The sequence below is a fragment of the Staurois parvus genome, unplaced genomic scaffold (genome assembly GCF_062004578.1).
Source record: "Staurois parvus isolate SC_StPar_1 unplaced genomic scaffold, SC_StPar_1.0 ptg000735l, whole genome shotgun sequence".
NCBI classification, from domain to species: Eukaryota; Metazoa; Chordata; class Amphibia; order Anura; family Ranidae; genus Staurois; species Staurois parvus.
The window spans coordinates 1,900,831-1,922,656 of record NW_028318531.1 but is presented as its reverse complement, the minus strand read 5'-3'; the positions used below and the strand labels follow the sequence as shown (position 1 = coordinate 1,922,656).

Genomic DNA, 21,826 nt, shown 5'->3' with positions numbered 1-21,826 from the left:
GATGAAGGTAGAGAACTTTGACCAGGTGGCTGCCTTACAGATCTGCTCTGGCGAAGCCCCGGCCCTCTCTGCCCAAGAAGCTGCAAAGGATCTCGTCGAGTGGGCTTTAACAAAGGGGGGAGGAATACTTAAACTTTGTAAAACTCCCCGATAGCTAATCTATCTACCTATAGTGGATTTGGACACTGCAAAACCCTTCTTTTGACAAGAAAAAAAAAACAAAAAGGGAATCTGACTTTCTAAATTCCCAAGATCAAGATAAATCATAAGACTCCTCCTTACATCTAGCAAACTTAGCCTTTCTTCTTCCTTACCTTCAGGAGAAGAGTAAAAGGTCGGCAGGGCTACATCCTGACACCTGTGAAAGGAGGAGGATACTTTAGTGATAAAACCTGGATCCGTCTTGAGGACGACCCTGTCCTCAAAAACGGTCAGATAAGGCTCCCTAATAGAAAGAGCTTGTAATTCACTCACCCTACGGGCTGACGTGATAGCTATAAAAAATACCACTTTTAAAGTCAAAATCCTAACCGTAGATTCTTCCAAAGGCTCAAAAGGCTTGCGGATGAAAGCCTTCAGGACTAAGGATAGGTCCCAAACTGGACACGTCTTGACCCTCATTGGTCTTGACTTGGAAAGAGACCTGAAGAAGTCCACAACAAAAGGATTCTGCTGCAGGGGAACCTGCAGAAAAATGCTTAGGGCCGAAGCCTGTACCTTTAGGGTGCTGATCGGGAGACCTCGATCTGCCCCTTCCTGAAAAACATCCAAGACTGCCGGAATGTCTGGGGGCCCCTGCCGCTGACCTGAAAACGATGATCACTGCCTGAGTGCGTGACTGCTGAGTTTATTTGCGCGTGATTGATGAGTGCATTTGCCTTTGTGCACAAGCACAAGGGAATGAGAGCACTTGAATGTTTTTTTTTTATTAATTTTTATTTTTACACTGTCAATTTAATTTTTTTTTAGCAATTTTATTGCTGTCACAAGAAATGTAAATATCCCTTGTGACAACAATAGGCATGTGACAGGTACTCTTTATGGAGGGTTCTCAGGTCAATAAGACCCCAAATCCCTCTTCTGCCCTTAAAAGTATTTGATCACATGCTTTTCATTTTTAAAAATGGTGCCGTTTACATCCAGATAAATAGGAAGTGATGTAAGGTCATCGTTTCCAGTTCACTATATCACAGAGCCGAACGGAGCGGTTCCCCTCCTCGTTCGGCTCTGTGATCAGCCGGCAGAAGCGTGGACTGGTTGATCGGGTGTCTCGGTGGGGGTGTCCCCTCCAGCTGCTTGTTTTTAGACTGTCGGCTCTAAAAAATGGTACCGGGATGATGCCTGCATGAAGCTACATGTATCATCCCAGTACAGCCAGTTAACACCAAATGGCATACATGTACGTGATTTCGCATCAAGCGGTGAAAGGCAAGTATACCAGGAGGGAGCCCATTCCTCCCATTAGATGCCCAGCAGGAGCACACTGGCACCTGAAGGTGTACAATGTGTCTCCACAGCAAATCCAGTGAACAAGCTATAGAAAAAAAAAAAATGACAACAATCCCAATTTATAACTAGCTATTGAAGGTGCACATGGAAGGCATGGCACAGTTCAAACAGAAAATTTCCCAGCACACTTACCAGCTAGCTTGAAAAAAAAATTGACTCAACCTAATAATTTACATTAAAAACAGAGATTTTAGTTGCAGACATTTGCAAATGTATGTGGAAGCCGCACTGCCTCACCAAGGCTCCTCTGTAAAGTGCGGTCCAACTCATAAATGTGAGAGTCTTCCTGTTGGAGCATTCACAACAGAAATAAAAATGGAACCAAAAGGAGCGATATACTCATGTTTCCGCCAACAATCCTGTCCTGCATCTTCTCCATCTTCATTGGCTGTCATGAGATGACATCACTTCTGCGCATGCACAGGAGCTAGTCATTCTGACACACAGAGACTGGCCCGGAGCCGTAGGCTGAGCTGTGCATGTGCAGATCTGGTTACAGAGCTGAAGATGACATCGAGCAGGCAGGTAGAGGCATTTAACTGCTTGCCATCCAGCCACTGTGGAAAAATGGCCACAAGGTGGAACCGCTGGGCAAAATCATGCTTAAAACGTGATATTGCAAAACAAGTAGGGAATGCACACGAGGCACGCAACCGCCCTACCCGTGCTGCAATAAAACGGCCAGCGGTTTGTCACTTTTCAGGCCAACTTTGACCATCCACCTCTCTAACAACAGTGGCTGTTGTGTAAAGAAGGATGGGTTGAACACGCCCATGGGAAAACCACGCTTTAAGCGAACAGGTCCTGCTGTCTATCCTCCATAAAGGGGTACACCTTCTTCCCCGTTTTACAGTCGAGCGTGCACACGCAGACGGGACAGCAGTAGAGAGCTTTGTAGTATTTTGAGGGGGAGTTTACTAAAAAGGGAGAAGACAGAATCTGGAGCCACTGAGTATGGCAACCACTCAGCTCCTTGTGTCCATTTCAAACCTTCACTCAACAAGCTGAAGTGAGAAGCTGATTGCTTACGATGCAAAACTACTCCGAATCCTGTCTGCACCCATTTTAAGTAAATTCCCCTCGAGGTAGCCCAAAGGAGGACTGTCTACAAGCTCTCTTTAGCCCATTGCACAGTAAGTCCATGAACTTTACAATTTAGATAACCACAGTAACCTACGGAAAAAAATCTATATCTGCTCCTATAGGAAAAGAATTGTGTTTGTGACTTTTCATCTTAAGAACATTCCTTTCATTTACTAATTGGTCAATTTGATGTTTGTTTTGAAATGCAGTGAGGAGAAAATTCAAGGGAGAAAAATGACAATTTTCAAATGAAACTCATTTCTAACAGTATATGCAGTTTTCCATCAGGAAAACCAGAGTTAGGCTTACCGGTAACTCCTTTTCTTCGAGTCTTCCAGGACAGCCCCATTGAGACGTAGAGCGCCTCCCTCCGGGTCAGGAAACACGCCATCCCCCACGCCTTTAAAGGCGGACCTCCAGGCCTCCATCCCCAGTTTTTATTCGAGAACTAGCGAAAGACACTGAAAGACACAAATATATATACATATAGATAACCCCATATACAACACTTGTACATTTGAAGGGTGGGAAATTGCGGCTGTCCTGGAAGACTTGAAGAAAAGGAGTTACCGGTAAGCCTAACTCTGGTTTTCTCCTTACGTCTTCCAGGACAGCCCCTTGAGACGATAATCAAGAACTTACCCCTTAGGACGGGCCCACTGCCTGGAGGACCCTGCGTCCGAATGCCTGCTCCCTATTTGACAGGACATCTAGGTGGTAACGCTTGACGAAGGTAGAGAACTTTGACCAGGTGGCTGCCTTACAGATCTCCTCCGGCGAAGCCCCGGCCCTCTCTGCCCAAGAAGCTGCTAAGGATCTCGTCGAGTGGGCTTTAACAAAGGGGGAAGGAATACCTAAAACTTTGTAAGACTCCCCGATAGCTAATCTAATCTATCTACCTATAGTGGATTTGGACGCTGCGGAAACCCTTCTTTTGACCAGAAAACAAAACAAAAAGGGAATCTGACTTTCTAAATTCCTGGGAACTATCAAGATAAATCATAAGACTCCTCCTTACATCTAGCAAACTTAGCCTTTCTTCTTCCTTACCTTCAGGAGAAGAGTAAAAGGTCGGCAGGACTATATCCCGACACCTGTGAAAGGAGGAGGATACTTTAGGGATAAAACCTGGATCCGTCTTGAGGACGACCCTGTCCTCAAAAACGGTCAGATAAGGCTCCCTAATAGAAAGAGCTTGTAATTCACTCACCCTACGGGTTGACGTGATAGCTATCAAAAACACCACTATTAAAGTCAAAATCCTAACCGTAGATTCTTCCAATGGCTCAAAAGGCTTGCGGATGAAAGCCTTCAGGACTAAGGATAGGTCCCAAACTGGACAAGTCTTGACCCTCATTCGTCTTGACTTGGAAAGAGACCTGAAGAAGTCCACAACAAAAAGGATTCTGCTGCAGGGGGACCTGCGGAAAAATGCTTAGGGCCGAAGCCTGTACCTTTAGGGTGTTGATTGAGAGACCTCGATCTGCCCCTTCCTGAAAAAAATCCAAGACTGCCGGAATGTCTGGGGGGCCCTGCCGCTGACCCAAAACCATGATCACTGCCTGAGTGCATTTGCGTGTGACTGATGAGTGGATTTGCCTTCGCGCACAAACACAAGGGAATGAGAGCCCTTGGATTTTTTTATTTTTTTTAATTTTACACTGTCACTTTTATTTCTTTCTATCAATTTTATTGCTGTCACAAGAAATGTCAATGTCCCTTGTGACAACAATAGGCATGAGACAGGTACTCTTTATGGAGGGTTCTGAGGTCAATAAGACCCCAAATCCCTTTTCTTCCCTTAAAAGTATTTAATCACATGCTTTTCATTTTTAAAAATGGTGCCGTTTACATTCAAATAAATAGGAAGTGATGTAAGGTCATCGTTTCCAGTTCACTATATCACAGAGCCGAACGGAGCGGTTCCCCTCCTCGTTCGGCTCTGTGATCAGCCGGCAGAAGCGTGGACTGGTTGATCGGGTGTCTTGGTGGGGGTGTCCCCTCCAGCTGCTTCTTTCTAGACCGTCGGCTCTAAAAAATGGTATCGGGATGATGCCTGCATGAAGCTACATGTATCATCCCAGTACAACCACTTAACACCAAATGGCATACATGTACGTGATTTGGCATCAAGCGGTGAAAGGCAAGTATACCTGGAGGGAGCCCATTCCTCCCATTAGAAGCCCAGCAGGAGCACAATGGCACCTGAAGGCGTACAATGTGTCTCCACAGCAAATCCAGTGAGCAAGCTATAAAAAAAATGACAACAATCCCAATTTATAACTAGCTATTGAAGGTGCACATGGAGGGCATGGCAAAGTTCAAACAGAAAATTTCCCAGCACACTTACCAGCTAGCTTGAAAAAGAAAAATGACTCAACCTAATAATTTACATTAAAAACAGAGATTTTAGTTGCAGACATTTGCAAATGTATGTGGAAGCCGCACTGCCTCACCAAGGCTCCTCTGTAAAGTGCGGTCCAACTCATAAATGTGAGAGTCTTCCTGTTGGAGCATTCACAACAGAAATAAAAATGGAACCAAAAGGAGCGATATACTCATGTTTCCGCCAACAATCCTGTCCTGCATCTTCTCCATCTTCATTGGCTGGCATTAGATGACATCACTTCTGCGCATGCACAGGAGCTAGTCATTCTGACACACAGAGACTGGCCCGGAGCCGTAGTCTGAGCTGTGCATGTGCAGATGTGGTTACAAAGCTGAAGATGACATCGAGCAGGCAAATAGAGGCATTTAACTGCTTGCCATCCAGCCACTGTGGAAAAATGGCCACAAGGTGGCACTGCTGGGCAAAATCATGCTTAAAACGTGATATTGCAAAACAAGTAGGGAATGCACACGAGGCACGCAACCGGCCTACCCGTGCTGCAATAAAACGGCCAGCGGTTTGTCACTTTTCAGGCCAACTTTGACCATCCACCTCTCTAACAACAGTGGCTGTTGTGTAAAGATGGATGGGTTGACCACACCCATGGGAAAACCACGCTTTAAGCGAACAGGTCCTGCTGTCTATCCTCCGTAAAAGGGTACACCTTCTTCCCCGTTTTACAGTCGAGCGTGCACACGCAGACGGGACAGCAGTAAAGAGCTTTGTAGTATTTTGAGGGGGAGTTTACTAAAAAGGGAGAAGACAGAATCTGGAGCCACTGAGTATGGCAACCACTCAGCTCCATGTGTCCATTTCAAACCTTCACTCAACAAGCTGAAGTGAGAAGCTGATTGCTTACGATGCAAAACTACTCCGGATCCTGTCTACACCCATTTTAAGTAAATTCCCCTTTGAGGTAGCCCAAAGGAGGACTGTCTACAAGCTCTCTTTAGCCCAGTGTTTCTCAACTCCAGTCCTCATGGACCCACAACAGGTCATGTTTTCAGGATTTCCCTCAGATGAAACAGCTGTGGTAATTACTAAGGCAGTGAAACTGATCAAATCACCTGTGCAAAATAATGGAAATCCTGAAAACATGACCTGTTGGGGGTCCTTGAGGACTGGAGTTGAGAAACACTGCTTTAGCCCATCACACAGTAAGTCCATGAACTTTTTTCAGGTGACAGGTACTCTTTAATGAAACATCTGATCTCTCCCCTGTGCTCCACTTAATGGAATCCAGTGCAGATCGCATTGCATTAATCTTTCCCGGCCATACTGGTATACTTGTCAGATATACAGACGCCCCCATCCACAGACCTGGCAGTGAAAGGGTTAAAGGTGTCCAGTATGTCCCCCACAGAAAATCCAGTGAACAAGCTATACAGGAATTTGAAGCACCTCAAATAACAACTAGCTTTTGAAGTAAGGTGCACATGGGAGGGCATTGCACAGTACAAACAAACTGAAATTTCCCAGCACGCTTACCAGCTAGCCTGAAAACAAAACACAATTTGATCCTAACAATATACATTACAAAACAGAGGTTTTAGTTGTACACGTATGTGGAAGCTGCACTGCCTCCCAGCATCTTCTCCTGTGTCAGGCTATCTTCGTTGGTCAGCTTGGGATGAGGCTAGTCATTCTGGCATACAGAGACAGGCCCAGTGCTGTAAACTGAGCTGAGTATGTGCAGCTCAGGTGACAGGACAGCGAGCAGGCAGGGAGGGGCATTGCATAAGAATGTGCAGGGGGGTGGGGTGATGGTAAACACATCAGGATTACCAGCCTCTTCCTTTCTTGAATGAAGACAGTGAGCAATTGCTGCTGTGTCTATTCATCACTGAAGCATAGTTTTTACTTTTCTATGCTTCCGTTTATAAATAAATAGAAAGCAGAAGCTTCCTAATCATCTGCGGTGCACCTGAGGCTTCAGAGAAAAAAAAAGTAAAGAATCCATCCTCAGTCCCTTTTTCTGTGTCTCAAAAAAGATTTTGGTGGTCTTTTTGGACCCCTGATATTTATTATTATTTATTTCAGGTACTTATATAAAACAATAAAAGATAATAATAAACAATCTTAATAATAAAATATTAACAACATATATAATCAATAAACTAAGACAATAATAAATAACAGATAAAATAGTAATCAATACTATATTAATAGATATCAATAATAATAAAATGATAAATAAAAGTCAATAATAACACCAGATATAATCAATAATAATAGATAATAAATAAAATAATAGCAATAATAAATAATCAATGCAATAAATATTGATCAATAAGCTAGATATAGATTATGTCTACATGTAATATTGTTAATTTATTTTTATGCTTTATAATAAAAAAAATAATAGATATAAATATATTCAAGAACAAAAATACATTAAATCAAAAATAAAATAACAATACCAGATCTCATCAATGATAATAACCAATAAAATACTTGCAATATTAGTTAATCAAACAATAATAAAATATTAGCAACAGATAAAATCAATAATAGTATTGATAAAATATAATACAATAATCATAATAAGTATAATCAATATTATTATTATTTATATCTTATTATTTTATGTTTTATATAAATAGCAGTTATCGCTATAATCAATATTAATAAACAATAAATAGAATAGAATTACATATAATGAAGAATAATAGATATAAATAATAATCATCCCAATAGAAATCAAACAATAATAATAGTCCATCAAATATTAGCAGTAGATAGAATCGCTAATAACAGACAATAATAAATCCCCCCAATCACAGATAGAAGAATAATGGGGGATAGAAGGGGATTTCTTACCGGGCTCCCCGCTCCTGGCTCCGGTTCTCCGTCCTCCCCTCAGCCCGGCGCTCAGAGGACGGTCCTGTGCGGCGCTGTGTCCGGACATCGGGGGGTCCATCCTTCCTCTTCTTGCCTCAGGTGGGCATGAATGGACTTGTAGTACTTGTGAGGGGCTGAGATGGGAGAGATGTGATTGGACGGCACACATGACAAGGAAACTTTCCTCGTCCCGCCCACTGAACAGAAATCCCGTTCATTGGTGGAGAGGGAGCTGTTCTGAGGGAGAAATAAAAGACGGCGTCTGTCACCATGACAACAAGTGGGTGTGCCTATTATGGGAGTCCGCCCCTGTCAGTGATTTCTCTGGGAGTTGCTTTCCTCGTTGTTTGACATCCGGTGAGGGGCGGTGACTCTGGAACTAGATTTACATTTATTGGTAATGGGGTGTGTCCCTCCTCCGGACTCCTCCCACTCTCCGTTCTGCGTCCTCCTCTCAGCTCCGCCCGGCTCTAAATGACAAGGAGGTCCTGTGTGCACAGTTGTGTTGTGCGCAGGTGCCTCAGCTAGGACTCCGCCCGTTTTGCGCGCGCAGACTATGGGGGGAAGGGGGGGGACAACAGTCTGCACTGCAGCGATATATGGCAGTATCGGACAGTGTGAGTGACATTGGGGGGGAGGAGTGTCATTGACATTCCTCCTTCCCCATGTCACTCACACTGTCTGGGGTGTGTCGCTCCTCCGGACTCCTCCCGCTCTCTGTTCTGCATCCTCCTCTCAGCTCCGCCCAGCTCTGACTGACAGGAAGGTCCTGTGTGCGCAGGTGTCTCAGTTGTGACTCCGCCTCTTTTTCGATGTGGGCGTGGCTTAACCCCGTCTCCTAGAGTGCTGTGAGGTTACCAGACAGGGGACATGCTGTGCTTCTATCTCGGACAGAGCCTCGGCCAGAGAGATGAGATCTGTCTTCATGGGGTGAGGAGAAGCTCGGCTGGTGGACTGCAAATCTCAGCATGGACCGCGAGACACAAGGGGGCCAGATTGACAGGGAGGCCGGTATACCATCTCTGGTCACAGAACAAGAACACCTTTTTCCTACCCCCCACCCACTGAATAGAAATCTCTTCCATTAGAGAATGTTTTTGCTCTGAGAAACAAAAGCCGGGACGTGCCTGACTAGACTTTCCCCCATCTGCAGGGAGTTTTCCGGGTGTAAATTTCTATATTTCCGCCCTTTTGGGGGCGTTCCCGGACATTCAGTGAGTTCTATGTCTACCGATAAGGTTTTATTAGATGGTAGCTGATTGGTTGCTCTCAGGTTCCCCTACCTCAGTCTCCTCCCACTCCGCCATCGACGTCCTCCTCTCAGCTCCGCCCAGATCCGACTGACGGTGGACCTGTCTGCTCTTTGCAGCTTATGGGCGTGGCTTATGCTCTGACTCCGCCTCCAAAGCGCTCCTGATGTATGGGCGTGGCTTATGGATGGACTCCGGCCCTCCCCTTTCGCGTCCTGCCTCAAGCTCCTCCCGCTCTCCGCCCTTCGTCCTCTCCTCAGCTCCGCCCAGAGCCGACTAATGTTATGACTGCCCAGCATAATACTACCCAGGCCGTGCGCCACAGCTGCTGTATGTGAGCGTGGCCTTGGCTTGGACTCCGCCCCTGACACGTGCTTTCTCAGGGAGAGGCTATTCTTGCTTCCGGAGGAGAGTGACATGGTGGGGGGACAGTGACATGGGGAGGGTAGTCACATGGTGGGGGGACAGTGACATATGGGGGAGGGGAAACAGTGACTTGGGGAGAATAGTTACATGGGGGGGACAGTGATAGTGATATCGGGGAGGACTGTCCTCACTGATGTCACTGACACTGCCCCTCATATGCCACTGTCCTCCCCCACCCATATCACTGCCACAGCCCCCCATGTCACTGCCCCCACCATGTGTCACTGACACTGCCCCCCCACCCATATCACTGCCTCAGCCCCCCATGTCACTGTCACTGCTCCCCCATGTGTCACTGACACTGCCCCCCCCCCATATCACTGCCTCAGCCCCCCATGTCTCTGTCTCCCCATGTGTCACTGACACTGCCCCCCACCCATATCACTGCCTCAGCCCCCCATGTCACTGTCACTGCTTCCCCATGTGTCACTGACACTCCCCCCCCCCCCCATATCACTGCCACAGCCCCCCATGTCACTGTCCCCCCATGTGTCACTGACACTGTTCCCCACCCATATCACTGCCTCAGCCCCCCATGTCACTGTCACTGCTTCCCCATGTGTCACTGACACTTCCCCCCCCCACCCATATCACTGCCACAGCCCCCCATGTCACTGCCCCCACCATGTGTCACTGACACTGCCTCAGCCCCCCATGTCACTGTCACTGCCCCCCATGTGTTACTGACACTGCCCACCCCCCCCACCCATATCATTGCCACAGCCCCCCATGTGTCACTGACACTGGTCCCCCACCCATATCATTGCCAGAGCCCCCCCATGTGTCATTGACACTGCCCCCCCCACCCATATCACTGCCACAGCCCCCCATGTCACTGTCACTGTCCCCCCATGTGTCACTGACACTGCCTCCCCACCCATATCACTGCCTCAGCCCCCCATGTCACTGCCCCCACCATGTGTCACTGACACTGCCCCCCACCCATATCACTGCCTCAGCCCCCCATGTCACTGCCCCCACCATGTGTCACTGACACTGCCCCCCCACCCATATCACTGCCTCAGCCCCCCATGTCACTGCCCCCCATAGGTCACTGACACTGCTGCCCCACCCATATTACTGCCACAGCCCCCCATGTCACTGACCCCCCATGTGTTACTGACACTGCCCACCCGCCCCACCCATATCATTGCCACAGCCCCCCATGTGTCACTGACACTGCCCCCCCCCACCCATATCATTGCCACAGCCCCCATGTCACTGCCCCTGCCCCCCCTTGTGTCATTGACACTGCCCCCCCACCCATGTCACTGTCACTGCCCCCCCATGTGTCACTGACACTGCCCACCCATATCAGTGCCACAGCTCCCCATGTCACTGTCACTGACCCCATATGTCACTGACACTGCCCCCCCCACCCATGTCACTGCCACATCCCCCCATGTCACTGCCGCCCCACCCATATCACTGGCACAGCCCCCCGCCCATATCACTGCCACAGCAACCCATGCCACTGCCCCCGCCAAATGACACTGCCCCCCCATGTCACTGACACTGCCTCTCCCCATGTCACCGACACTTCCTCCCCCATGTCACCGACACTTCCTCCCCCATGTCACCGACATTGTGCTCCCCATGTCACTGACACTACCCCCCTAATGTCACTGACACTGCCCTCACATGTCACTGACCCCCCCCCCCCCCCCCCCGTCACTGACACTGTGCTGCCCGATGTCACTGCAGAGAATTTGGCATGTAATAGCCCCTGCTTGACTCTACTGAGCAAAAGAACCTGCTCCTCTGTCCTACCTGTTCCTCAGTCAAGCAGTGTCCTGCTTCCATCGGCCGCCTTCTCTCCCACCGCTATCTTCAGTGTGGGCACCCGGCTGTGACAGCTTGTGGCTTCACGGCCGGGTGCCCACTGCGCATGTGCGAGTAGCGCAGCGTAGTCTTGTGGGACCTGTCGTGTCCCACAAGACTACGGGGAGGGAGGACAACTCTGTGCAAGTGAGAGTGGGTACCTGTCAAATTCAGGTACATGCCCCCCCCTCCCCTTCCCAAAGGTCTGCACAGTCCGGTCATCTCCTGTACTGTGTCCTCAGTTTCTGGTCATCCCCTGTACTGTGTCCGCAGTCTCTGGTCATCCCCTGTACTGTGTCCGCAGTCTCTGGTCATCCCCTGTACTGTGTCCGCAGTCTCTGGTCATCCCCTGTACTGTGTCCGCAGTCTCTGGTCATCCCCTGTACTGTGTCCGCAGTCTCTGGTCATCCCCTGTACTGTGTCCGCAGTCTCTGGTCATCCCCTGTACTGTGTCCGCAGTCTCTGGTCATCCCCTGTACTGTGTCCGCAGTCTCTGGTCATCCCCTGTACTGTGTCCGCAGTCTCTGGTCATCTCCTAGACTATGTACGCAGCCTTTTGTCATCTCCTGTACTATGTCCGAAGTCTCTGGTCATCTCCTGTACTATGTCCACAGTCGTGGGGGACACAGCAAACATGTGGAAGAAGGGGCTCTGGTCAGATGAGACCAAAATTTAACTTTTTGGCCCAAAAGCAAAACGCTATGTGTGGAGGGAAACTAACAATGCATCACCCTGAATACACCATCCCCACCGTGAAACATGGTGGTGGCAGCATCATGTTGTAGGGATTCCTTTCTTCAGCAGGGACAGGAAAGCTGGATGGAGCCAAATACAGGGCAATCTGAGAAGAAAACCTGTTAGAGCTGCAAAAGACTTGAGAATGGGGCGGAGGTTCACCTTCCAGCAGGACAATGACCCGAAACATTCAGCCAGAGCTACAATGGAATGGTTTAGATCGGGTGGGAAAATGTGGCCCTCCTGCTGTTGGTGAACTAAAGTCCCATCATGCCTCTGCCTTTGGGAGTCATGCTTGTAACTGTCAGTTTTGCAATGCCTCATGGGACGTAGTTCTACAACAGCTGGAAGGCCACAGTTGCCCACCCCTGGTTTAGATCAAAGCATATTCATGTATTTGAATAGCCCAGCCACAGTCCAGACCTAAATCCAATTGAGAACCTGTGGCAAGACTTGAAATTTGCTGTTCTCAGATGCTCTCCGTCCAATCTGACAGAGCTTGAGCTATTTTGCAAAGAAGAATGGGCAGAAATGTCCCTCTCTAGATGTGCAAAGCTGGTAGAGACATCCCCAAAAAGACTTGCAGCTGGAATTGCAGAGAAAGGGGGTGCTACAAAGTATTGACTCCGGGGGGCTGAATACAAATGCTGCCACACTTTTCACAGATTTAGTTGTAAAACATTTTGAAAACATTTATCATTTTCCTTCCACTTCACAATTATGTGCCACTTTGTGATGGTCTATCACATCAAATCCCAATAAAATACATTTATGTTTTTGGTTGTAACATGACAAAATGTGGAAAATTTCAAGGGGTATGAATACTTTTTCAAGGCATTGTAGATGCTGGTCAATCAAAACTAGAAGGCGGAAGGTATAATAACAATCCAGAGAACATGCACTTTCAGAAACGGATGAATTATTGTAATTCCAATAACTTTTTGGATTTCTGTGTTTTGGTCACCTGGCTCCTGGGGTTTGTCCACACATACTAACATTTCACACTTAGCCACCATCCACATGGGAAGGATTGATCAAAGAATCGTATTTATCTTATAGGCCAGCAAACACTTTCCTGATGCATCATAATGCAAGGAGATGGTAGACCATGTCCAGCACATCTCACCCAGCACAAGCAATGCCCAGTTTCCCCCTGCTATGTCTGGAGGTTTGGAGAGTGGTCAGCGTGTAAAGTAGAGGTATGTAAAATTCTGCTTTGGGAATTTACAGATGTCTGCTGGTATCTTATCAGTTTGCTTGTAATGAGTAGATATATTATCAAGTAAAAACAAGCGCTGGGTGACAATTTAGGAGAGAGGCTATCTCGGGTGGGCAAACTTTTTGACTTGAGGGCCGCAATGGGTTCATATATTGGACCCGGGGGCCGGACCAAGAGTAGATGAATGATGTGTATGTGTCATCCATAGTAAGTATAGTAATATTCCCCCATAGTAAGCATAGTAATTCATCCCCCATATAGTAGATCATCCCCCATATAGTAATTCATCCCCCATATAGTAATTCATCCCCCCCATAGTAATACATCCCCCATAGTAATTCATCCCCATATAGTAATTCATCCCCCATATAGTAATTCATCCCCCATAGTAATTCATCCCCCATATAGTAATTCATCCCCCATAGTAATTCATCCCCCATATAGTAATTCATCCCCCCTATAGTAATTCATCCCCCATATAGTAATTCATTCCCCATATTAATTCATCCCCCATATTAAGTCCCCAAGTCCCCCCTGTGTCAATTCACTTACCTTTGCTCCGCGCGTTCCTCTCGCCGTTCCGGTGTAGCATGAGGATCTGTCCCCCTCGACGTATCTGCGCATGTGCCAGTTTCAGGCATTAGCAGCCGATCGGCGATCTCCGGCACATGCGCAGATACGTCGAGGGGGACAGATCTTCATAGGAGACAGATTTTCATACTACACCAGTCTTCAGGGCGGACTGTGAGAGGAGCCTAGCTCCGCGGGCCGGATTAAAAGGTCCGCCGGGCCGTATACGGCCCGCGGGCTGTAGTTTGCCCATTGGGATTTTTTTTTTCCTACTAGTAATGGCGGCGATCAGCGACTATAGCGTGACTGCGGCGGGCATTCTGACACTGGGGTGGAACTAACTTGGTGCCACTGATATCCCCAGTGGCACCAATACAGTGATCAGTGCTAAAAAAACAGCAGTGACACTGTACTAATGATACTGGGCAGGAAGGGGTTAATGTGAGGGGCGATCAAAGGGTTAACTGTGTGTAGGGGGTGGGGGGTGTGTGCTTCACTGTAAGCACACTGCTCGGGATGGCTGTGCTAGGCTAAAGTTTTACAGCTTTAAACCTGTACATTTTGTATTTTTTTTGTTTTATCTCCTGCATCTTTAAAAAGAGACTTTTTTTAACATGACGATATGATTTTTGTTAGTGAGCACATATTTTCAGTTATTATTGCAGTTTCTCCTTAAACTGATTTTTGTATAATACTTTTATATTTTTATTATTCATTTATTAAAGTCCAGTTGTAATTTAGCAGAAAATTATACAAAGAAAATCAAGTAAATAACAAGCAGGGTCGGACTGACAACCCATGGGGCCCCCGGGCAGTAGGGGATCATGGGGCCCCTGCGGCCTTGCCCAAACTCAAAAAAGCCTATGAAAAAGGTACCAGGGGCATCTCATGGGGCCCCCTACTGATCCCGGGCCCTCGGGCAGTGCCTGGGTTTCCAAATGGTCAGTCCGCCCCTGATAACAAGTGTCTTACAGTTTATTTTGTAGCCCTATGCTCAGAGGTATACTGCAGTATACTAAGGCCACTGAGATCTGTGTGAGGGCAGTGCAGTGGTTTCTCTATAGTGATCCCCCAAGGCGGTGGAGAGCGGGCCTCTCCTCATGTCCCCCGCAGCGGGGGAGAGCGGACCTCTCCTCGAGTCCCCTGCGGCGGTGGAGAGCGGACCTATCCTGCACCTGTCCCCCCAGCGGCGCTGCCAGTGTAATGGAGGTGCCGAAGAAGCCGGAAACCAGAAGTTGGAAACCAGAACTCGGCTTCACAATGAGGCTTAGAGCACAGGTGCAGAAGCTCCATCCATCATCTGTGCTCGCCGCTTGCCACACAAGAATTTCTCCTCGCATTTGGCGAGTGGGCGAGCGGCTTTTTAAAGCCCTGTCTTAGGTAATGCTAGCTGCGATGTCAGACAGAGCGCCAATTACCAGGCTCAGGCAGCCCGACACTGCTGCTGGCAAAGAGACAGCTGTCTCCGGCTTCCAGCACGTACCTAATGCAAGCACCAGCATGAGGACTGCATAGGGAGATGAGGCTGACAGGCATTCTTCTTGCCGCTGCTTGTCTGGTTACAGGGTTGGTGGCTTGTAAACCCCAGAGGATTCCCACAATTTCTCTCCTTCGTAGTGCAGAACAGTTGATCTGAGTCACACCAAATTATTAGTCCAGACGCAATTTTATTCCAATGTAAGGTCAGGTAGAAGATCACACGAAGAAGTCAACGCATTTCAGTGGTGTTTCTACACATATGGCAACCAAATCATTTTCTGACAAGTCTTGGTTCTGAAATAATAATGGTCAATATATCATTAACACTGCCCTCTCCATTACATCCATATACATTGTTTCCGATCTTTAAGCCTTGATGAAGGTAGCGAGTTTGGACACCCGAAACACGTTGGCCTCCTATTTTGATCTTCTACTTGACTTCTGACTTTACATTGGAATAAAATTGTATCTGGAATATTCATTTGTGGTGTGTGCACTTCAATCTCAGACGCAAGGTTTTTATTGCTGTCCCATTGAGGACATTGTTTTTCACCTTCCTTACTATTAGATTTTAGTGAATGTCATTTTTTGTAATTTTAAAATTTCCCGCTGTTTCGTCTCCCGTACGTCCCGACGCTCACAGGGGACGGAACCCAGATGACAGATTCTGGCATCCGTCGGATTACATTGCAGGGGACACTGCAGGATGGACATCGCAGGAGCGCAGGACAAGGTAAGTGACCGAGGGATCGTGGAGCAGCGCCGCATGGTAAGCCTGAGTGTTGCTCGGGGTTACCGCTTGTGGTACTGAAACTTTACCCCGAGCTACACTGGGGAATACCACCAGGGAGGTTAAAGATTTGGCCCTCCTTTAAATTAAATTAGATTTTTTGGGTAGTTCTTTTCCCAATATCTTATCCTTCAAAAGGATTGGCCAATATTTACGTATCTCCAATTTTCTATAGTCCTTATTAAAATCTGTTACAAATTCAAACTTCATGTTATTTTTCATGTTATTTTTCCATGTTCTCTGTTTTTTGTTTAGTAGTTCCTTTCTATTCATCCCTGCTACTTCTCTTTGAATTAATTGTTTCTCCTTGTATCTTTGTTTCTTAAACCAATCCATTACGAAATGTAATCCTCATCCAGATTGCATTCTAATCATTTGTCCCTTAGGGACATTACTAACTCATTTTGGGTGGTGACAACTATGGGTAGGTAGGAAACTGTTCCAATCTGTCTCTTTAAAAAATGTTTTTGTATATAATCTTTTATTAGATGCATATATAGTGAGGTCTAGGATGTTTATTTCATTTTTACTCCCAAAAATGTGATACCATATGCATTACTATTGATTTCCTCCATGAATTGCCTTAATGTATTTTAACTCCCTTTCCAAACTGCAATAATATCATCTAGAAAGCGGCTGTAAGAGACTAGTTCTTCCCATATATTTCTTCTGCTTCCCATTTTGCCATCAACAGGTTCACAACACTGGGGGCATATGTAGCCCCCATAGCCATGCCCCTTGTTTGTAAATAGTGTATATCCTTGTACCAGAAGAAGTTGTTCTTCTTTGCCAAGTCCAGGAATTCTAAAACATACTTTTTCTGCTCCTCTTTCAGTTCCCTATCCTCATTTAATCCACACTTTTAGGCTTCTTTTGCGTCTTTTTGTCTTATACTTGTGTACAACACATTCATGTCTATTGTTGCCTTTATATATTCATCATTCCAAGGCAGCGGTCGCCAACCTTTCAGACCTCAAGGACCACTAAATTTATAATTTTAAATCCCACGGACCACTAATATGAATTTTTTAAAAATATAAATACATTTGTAAAATAATGATCAGAGAACATCCATTTTATTAATGCTTATTTAACCACTTCCAGTCCGGACACTTTTACCCCTTTCTAGTCCAGGCCAATTTTCAGCTTTCAGTGCTATCACACTTTGAGTGACAATTGCACGGTCATGCAACACTGTACCCATATGAATTTTTTAGCATTTTTTTAGACAGATAAAACTTTATTTTGGTGACATTTATTCACCACTGGGATTTTTATTTTTTTTTCTATATAAATGAAAATGTCCAAAAATGTTGAAAAAAATTATTTTTCTTATAAAATTTTGCAAATAAATAATCTTTCTTCATAAATCTTGGCCAAAATTTATTTGGTTATCTTTTTAGGTAAAAAAAAAAAACACAAATTAGTTTATAACCAAAATTATAATTTAAAAAAAAAAAGTTTACATTTTATTTTTTTATATTATTATTTGTTTTTTTTAACATACTGTCACCCTAGCAGTACAGTGTCACCACTGATTGCTTTTACACACATAAAGGCTGTAAAAGCAATCATTTCTCCTCCTCTCTGCCTGCTTTCTTGCAGCCATTGAAAAATACTGTGTGAGCTGTGATTGGTCACAGCTTGTCACATGGTACAAGGCTGTTGTGAATAGCCGTGTACCATGTGATCTCTGTGATCATTCACAGATTTCACACGTAGTAAGCAATGATGTCAGAAGTGACATCTTGCTTACTACTATTCATGTGATCACCGATTGGCCAATCAGTGATCACATGATCGGGACCTCACACAGAGGTCCCGTACAGCGATCAGCGTTCCGTTTATGAATGAAAGCCCGCTCCTGCACTGCTCCCATCTGGACAGGAAGTGGTTAATCATAAAAAAAACTTTAAAGGTTGTTTAATTGTAACAAAATGATTCAAGTTAATTTAATTATTGCAAAATAATTGAAGCTTATTTAAGTATTACATATTTTTAGTGTGATATTTGCTCCTGCTTGTTTGAAATAAGTTTATGGATTTTTGGCTCCAATGACGTTACTGCAAGACGGAGATCTGTTTTTATTTCAAGCCAAGACCGGTACCGACAATACTGAAGAGTACGGCTCGGCAATGGTTGCCTCATACAACTTAAGACTACCCTGATGTCAAGCTGCGCCTCTCGTTTAAAATATAAAGGTAAAAATTGTCATTCAGAATATAAGAATTTCTTAGAATATTATTTTTGTTTTATTATCAATAAAACATAAAAAATGCAAATAATGTTAAGATTTTTCTGAGGACCACCAAAATTTTCTTGCAGACCACCAGTGGTCCAAGGTATATCTTTTAGCAGCTTAATCACGTGTCCAGTATCTCTCAGATAGGCTGGTTTATCCATTGCCACTCTCTGCAGGAAGATGTATGTAATGAGTAGATATATTATGTTATTGCCAAGAAAACTTGTCCAAAAGTAATTTTTATGTCACTTTCACAGTCTTGCTGTTTCATATTTACATGACGGTACTTCATATTACATATACATTTATTTTTTTGGTTCTAAAATGTGGAAAATTTCAAGGGATATGAATACTTTTTCAAGATACTGTATAATACAATTATATATAAAAAAATATATTTTGTTCAATAAAATTGTCCATTTCTGTTTTCGGCCAAGTGCATCCTGAATTTTTGATTTCGGTTCAGAATTTTAATTTCGATGCACCACTAGTTATAACCTTTCCTTATGCAGGCCATACATGGTTCGATTTCCAAACGATTTTTCATCCGAAAATCGAAACGTCATTCGTTCTGTAATCCGATGGTGCCACCAATGATTTTGAAAATCGGTAGTTTTTCACAAATTTTCCAGCATGCCCTATAAATGAAATGGGGAGGAACCACAAAAATCGGCCGATGCCATTGCCCCGCTAACAGAGCGAAAATTGTCCGATTATTCTTAGGTCTGATTTTCGTATGAAAATCGTTCAGAATTCGAACCATGTATGGCCTGCATTACTCTATCCAAAATGAAAAGTAAATTTTTCCTACATATCTATAGAAAAACATTTTTTTTATGTCTCAACATATACTTTAAAACTTCTCCCACTGCTGCAAAGGAAGGAAAAGCAAGAAGAGACAAAAGCCACTTCAACATTTCCCACTTTTATTGGCAATAATAGTTTCATTCTTTTATGCGTAGTTAGCGGAAGGCTTCACTGGTAAAGGTGAATTGATGTGACCTATTTGTACATTAGATACAAAAGTTGGGTTATAAATATATCACAAAATTTTATGTAGAAAAAACAGATTCTGCAGGTGTTAAAATGTGGTAACAGTTCAAATATACAAGAAAATATACAACTTCACAGAACCGCCTTCTGATCCTGTTTCGGGAAGCCACGCCCACTATTATCACTTACACAGAAACGAGAAATTATTTTTACTGTCCACTCCCCACCAATTGTTCATCAAGCTGAAGTCTGGGGGGGGTATTGTCCAATGAGACGATGAATCAGGATGCGGTAAAAGATCTCTGAAGTCTGAAATCCACAACAGATTACATGTCGATTAAAACCGGGTGGGTTACTTGACGCATTCCATGAGATACAGTATATGCGCATGGATTAAATACGATTTCAGCCCCAAGAAATTCCATCCGTACCTGGAAACAACTTTCATAATGTGATAACTGCCCGCAGCACAAGCTCTGCTTTGAAGAACTGACATGAGCTCTGGGAGATCGGGCTACAGAAGAGGTAAAGGTTGGGCCATCAATGAAAGTTTAATCTTCGGTAAAAGAACGCCAGTGGTGGTTTTATTCTCCTGGTAGAAATTCAGGGAGAGGTCAATTTTGTACTGAAGAGAGGTTAAGGCAGCTGATTTTCGTCAAATTCTGAGTTGTAGCTTCGAATTACATGTCAAAATCTCCATCGTACGCCAAGGTGAGAGGCTTCTGTTGAGGAAATGGACTTTTTGGTACTTTTGGCTTTCTGCTGTATGGCAAAAATTGAGAGAGGAAAACAGGAACTCAGCTTGGTTATGTGACTTGAGGAGGACATGAAGAAAGTGACAAATGTTGGTTAAGATACAAGGACAGGGAAATGGTAAAAACAAGAGTACCTATTGCGCACCTCCGGCCTTACCAACCATCTCACTCAGTGAGGCCTAGTTCACATTATTAATAGAGAAAAACAAAACAGAGGGCGCACCGGCCTTGTGCATTACCTTTCAAAGTATGTTTATTACATTTAAAAAGAAGGTATTCTCACAAAAGTACATGAATATAAGCACATCATATGAGGCCGCTCTGTCCAATTCGCACTGCGTTTCTGAATGGTGATGAGAATGATGGACATCCAAAATGGCTGACGCGTTTCGAGGACTGGCCTCTTCCTCATGGCGTCAGCCATTTTGGATGTCTATCATTCTCATCACCATTCAGAAACGCAGTGCGAATTGGACAGAGCAGTCTCATATGATCTTATATTCATGTACTTTTGTGAGTAGAATACCTTCTTTTAAATGTAATAAACATACTTTGAAAGGTAATGCACAAGGCCGGTGTGCCCTCTGTTTTGTTTTTCTCTATTAGTAATTTTGGACTCCCCGGTTCTTTGAGGGCAGCAAGGCGTGCATATTCCAAGACATTCGTTGTGTGATCCCTATGACAGAGTCCATCCCTAAGTGCAGGAGTATTTGGGTTTTTCACTTTCCCATCACTACAGTAGTTCACATTATGACTGCGGCCTTTGGATGGTTGTGGATGCAGGAATCACACCTGTTCTGGCATCTGCAACCACCTGCAGCCGCATTGCTTTTCTCCTGCAAGACACTTACCCCCATACACTGGCAACGCCCCCCCCCCCCCCCGACCCTGCGAGAGAGAAGACACTCACCTTCACAGCTCCGGACATCCCCGGGAACAGGAGTCAGGCCCTACCATCAAATAGCCTGCTGCCTATACTCAGATCCCACCTGGTCCACATGCTGCATGTGTCCCTTCTTTCATCCCTTCCTTTGGGGGGCGGCGCTGCCCCCCCTGAAAAATGTCGCTGCCCCCCCTGAAAAATGCCGCCCCAGGCAAGTGCCTTGTTTGCCTTGTGGTAAATACACCCCTGCATGCACCTTTTCCTTGCATGAAGCACGGGTAGAGCAGCCCACTCACATGTATTGGCTTATGATCACTTTAAGGCCCAGCTCCAGATAAAACCAGGACATAGAAGGGTTGGAGCCAATCTCAGGTTTTTATTGCCATCTGTGTGGTGTAAACTTTTTCCCACAGATAAAAACAAAAACACTTTTAGGCTAGGTTTACACTAATACAGGTTTGTGCCTCTCTCTTTGCAGCCAATTCATTTGAATGGGCGGGCTGCTGTGCCTTCGTTTCACGTAGGAAAAAGGTTCCTGCAGCATTTTTCAACCGCAGAGGCCAGGAAATTACAAGGTGTGTTTTGCACCATGCGATTTCCCTGCACCATGCGGTTTCTGCGCACGCTGTGGTTTTAGATGCCTGGTGGTGCTATTGAGCAGGGATGTGGAAATTTTAGAAAAAATGACTTGCCCAGGGAGTAAATCTGTGTCCCAGTCTCATCGCCATTCATGGTAATCTACTTGTCCAGATTAAAAAAAAAAAAATTTAACCATATTAATACAGGCCATATATGGGTCGAATTCCGAATGAATTTTCTTTAGAAAATCAGAAATTTTGTG

General features: G+C 45.2%; 1 protein-coding gene and 1 long non-coding RNA gene across 6 annotated transcripts in view; one reads left to right on the top strand and one right to left on the bottom strand.

Moving 5' to 3' along the window:
* LOC149445238 (uncharacterized) overlaps positions 1–21,826 on the top strand; it is a 144,484-nt gene that overhangs the window by 6,541 nt on the left and 116,117 nt on the right. The window contains exons 1-3 of one of the 2 annotated variants that reach the window (XR_016306428.1): positions 8,610–8,752; positions 13,114–13,253; positions 18,207–18,313. This is a non-coding gene — a long non-coding RNA (uncharacterized LOC149445238). Of the gene's footprint in view, positions 1–8,609; positions 8,753–13,113; positions 13,254–18,206; positions 18,314–21,826 lie in introns of those variants that run through there. The other variant, XR_016306429.1, reaches the window with a different exon arrangement.
* Positions 19,264–21,826, bottom strand: part of THSD7B (thrombospondin type 1 domain containing 7B) — an 805,377-nt gene continuing 802,814 nt past the window's right edge. For 3 of the 4 annotated variants that reach the window (XM_089654060.1, XM_089654057.1, XM_089654058.1), the window contains one exon: positions 19,264–20,109. In XM_089654060.1, the coding sequence (XP_089510186.1) occupies positions 20,028–20,109 (82 nt within the window). In that variant the 3' untranslated portion in view covers positions 19,264–20,027. The remainder of the gene's footprint in view (positions 20,110–21,826) is intronic. The other variant, XM_089654059.1, reaches the window with a different exon arrangement.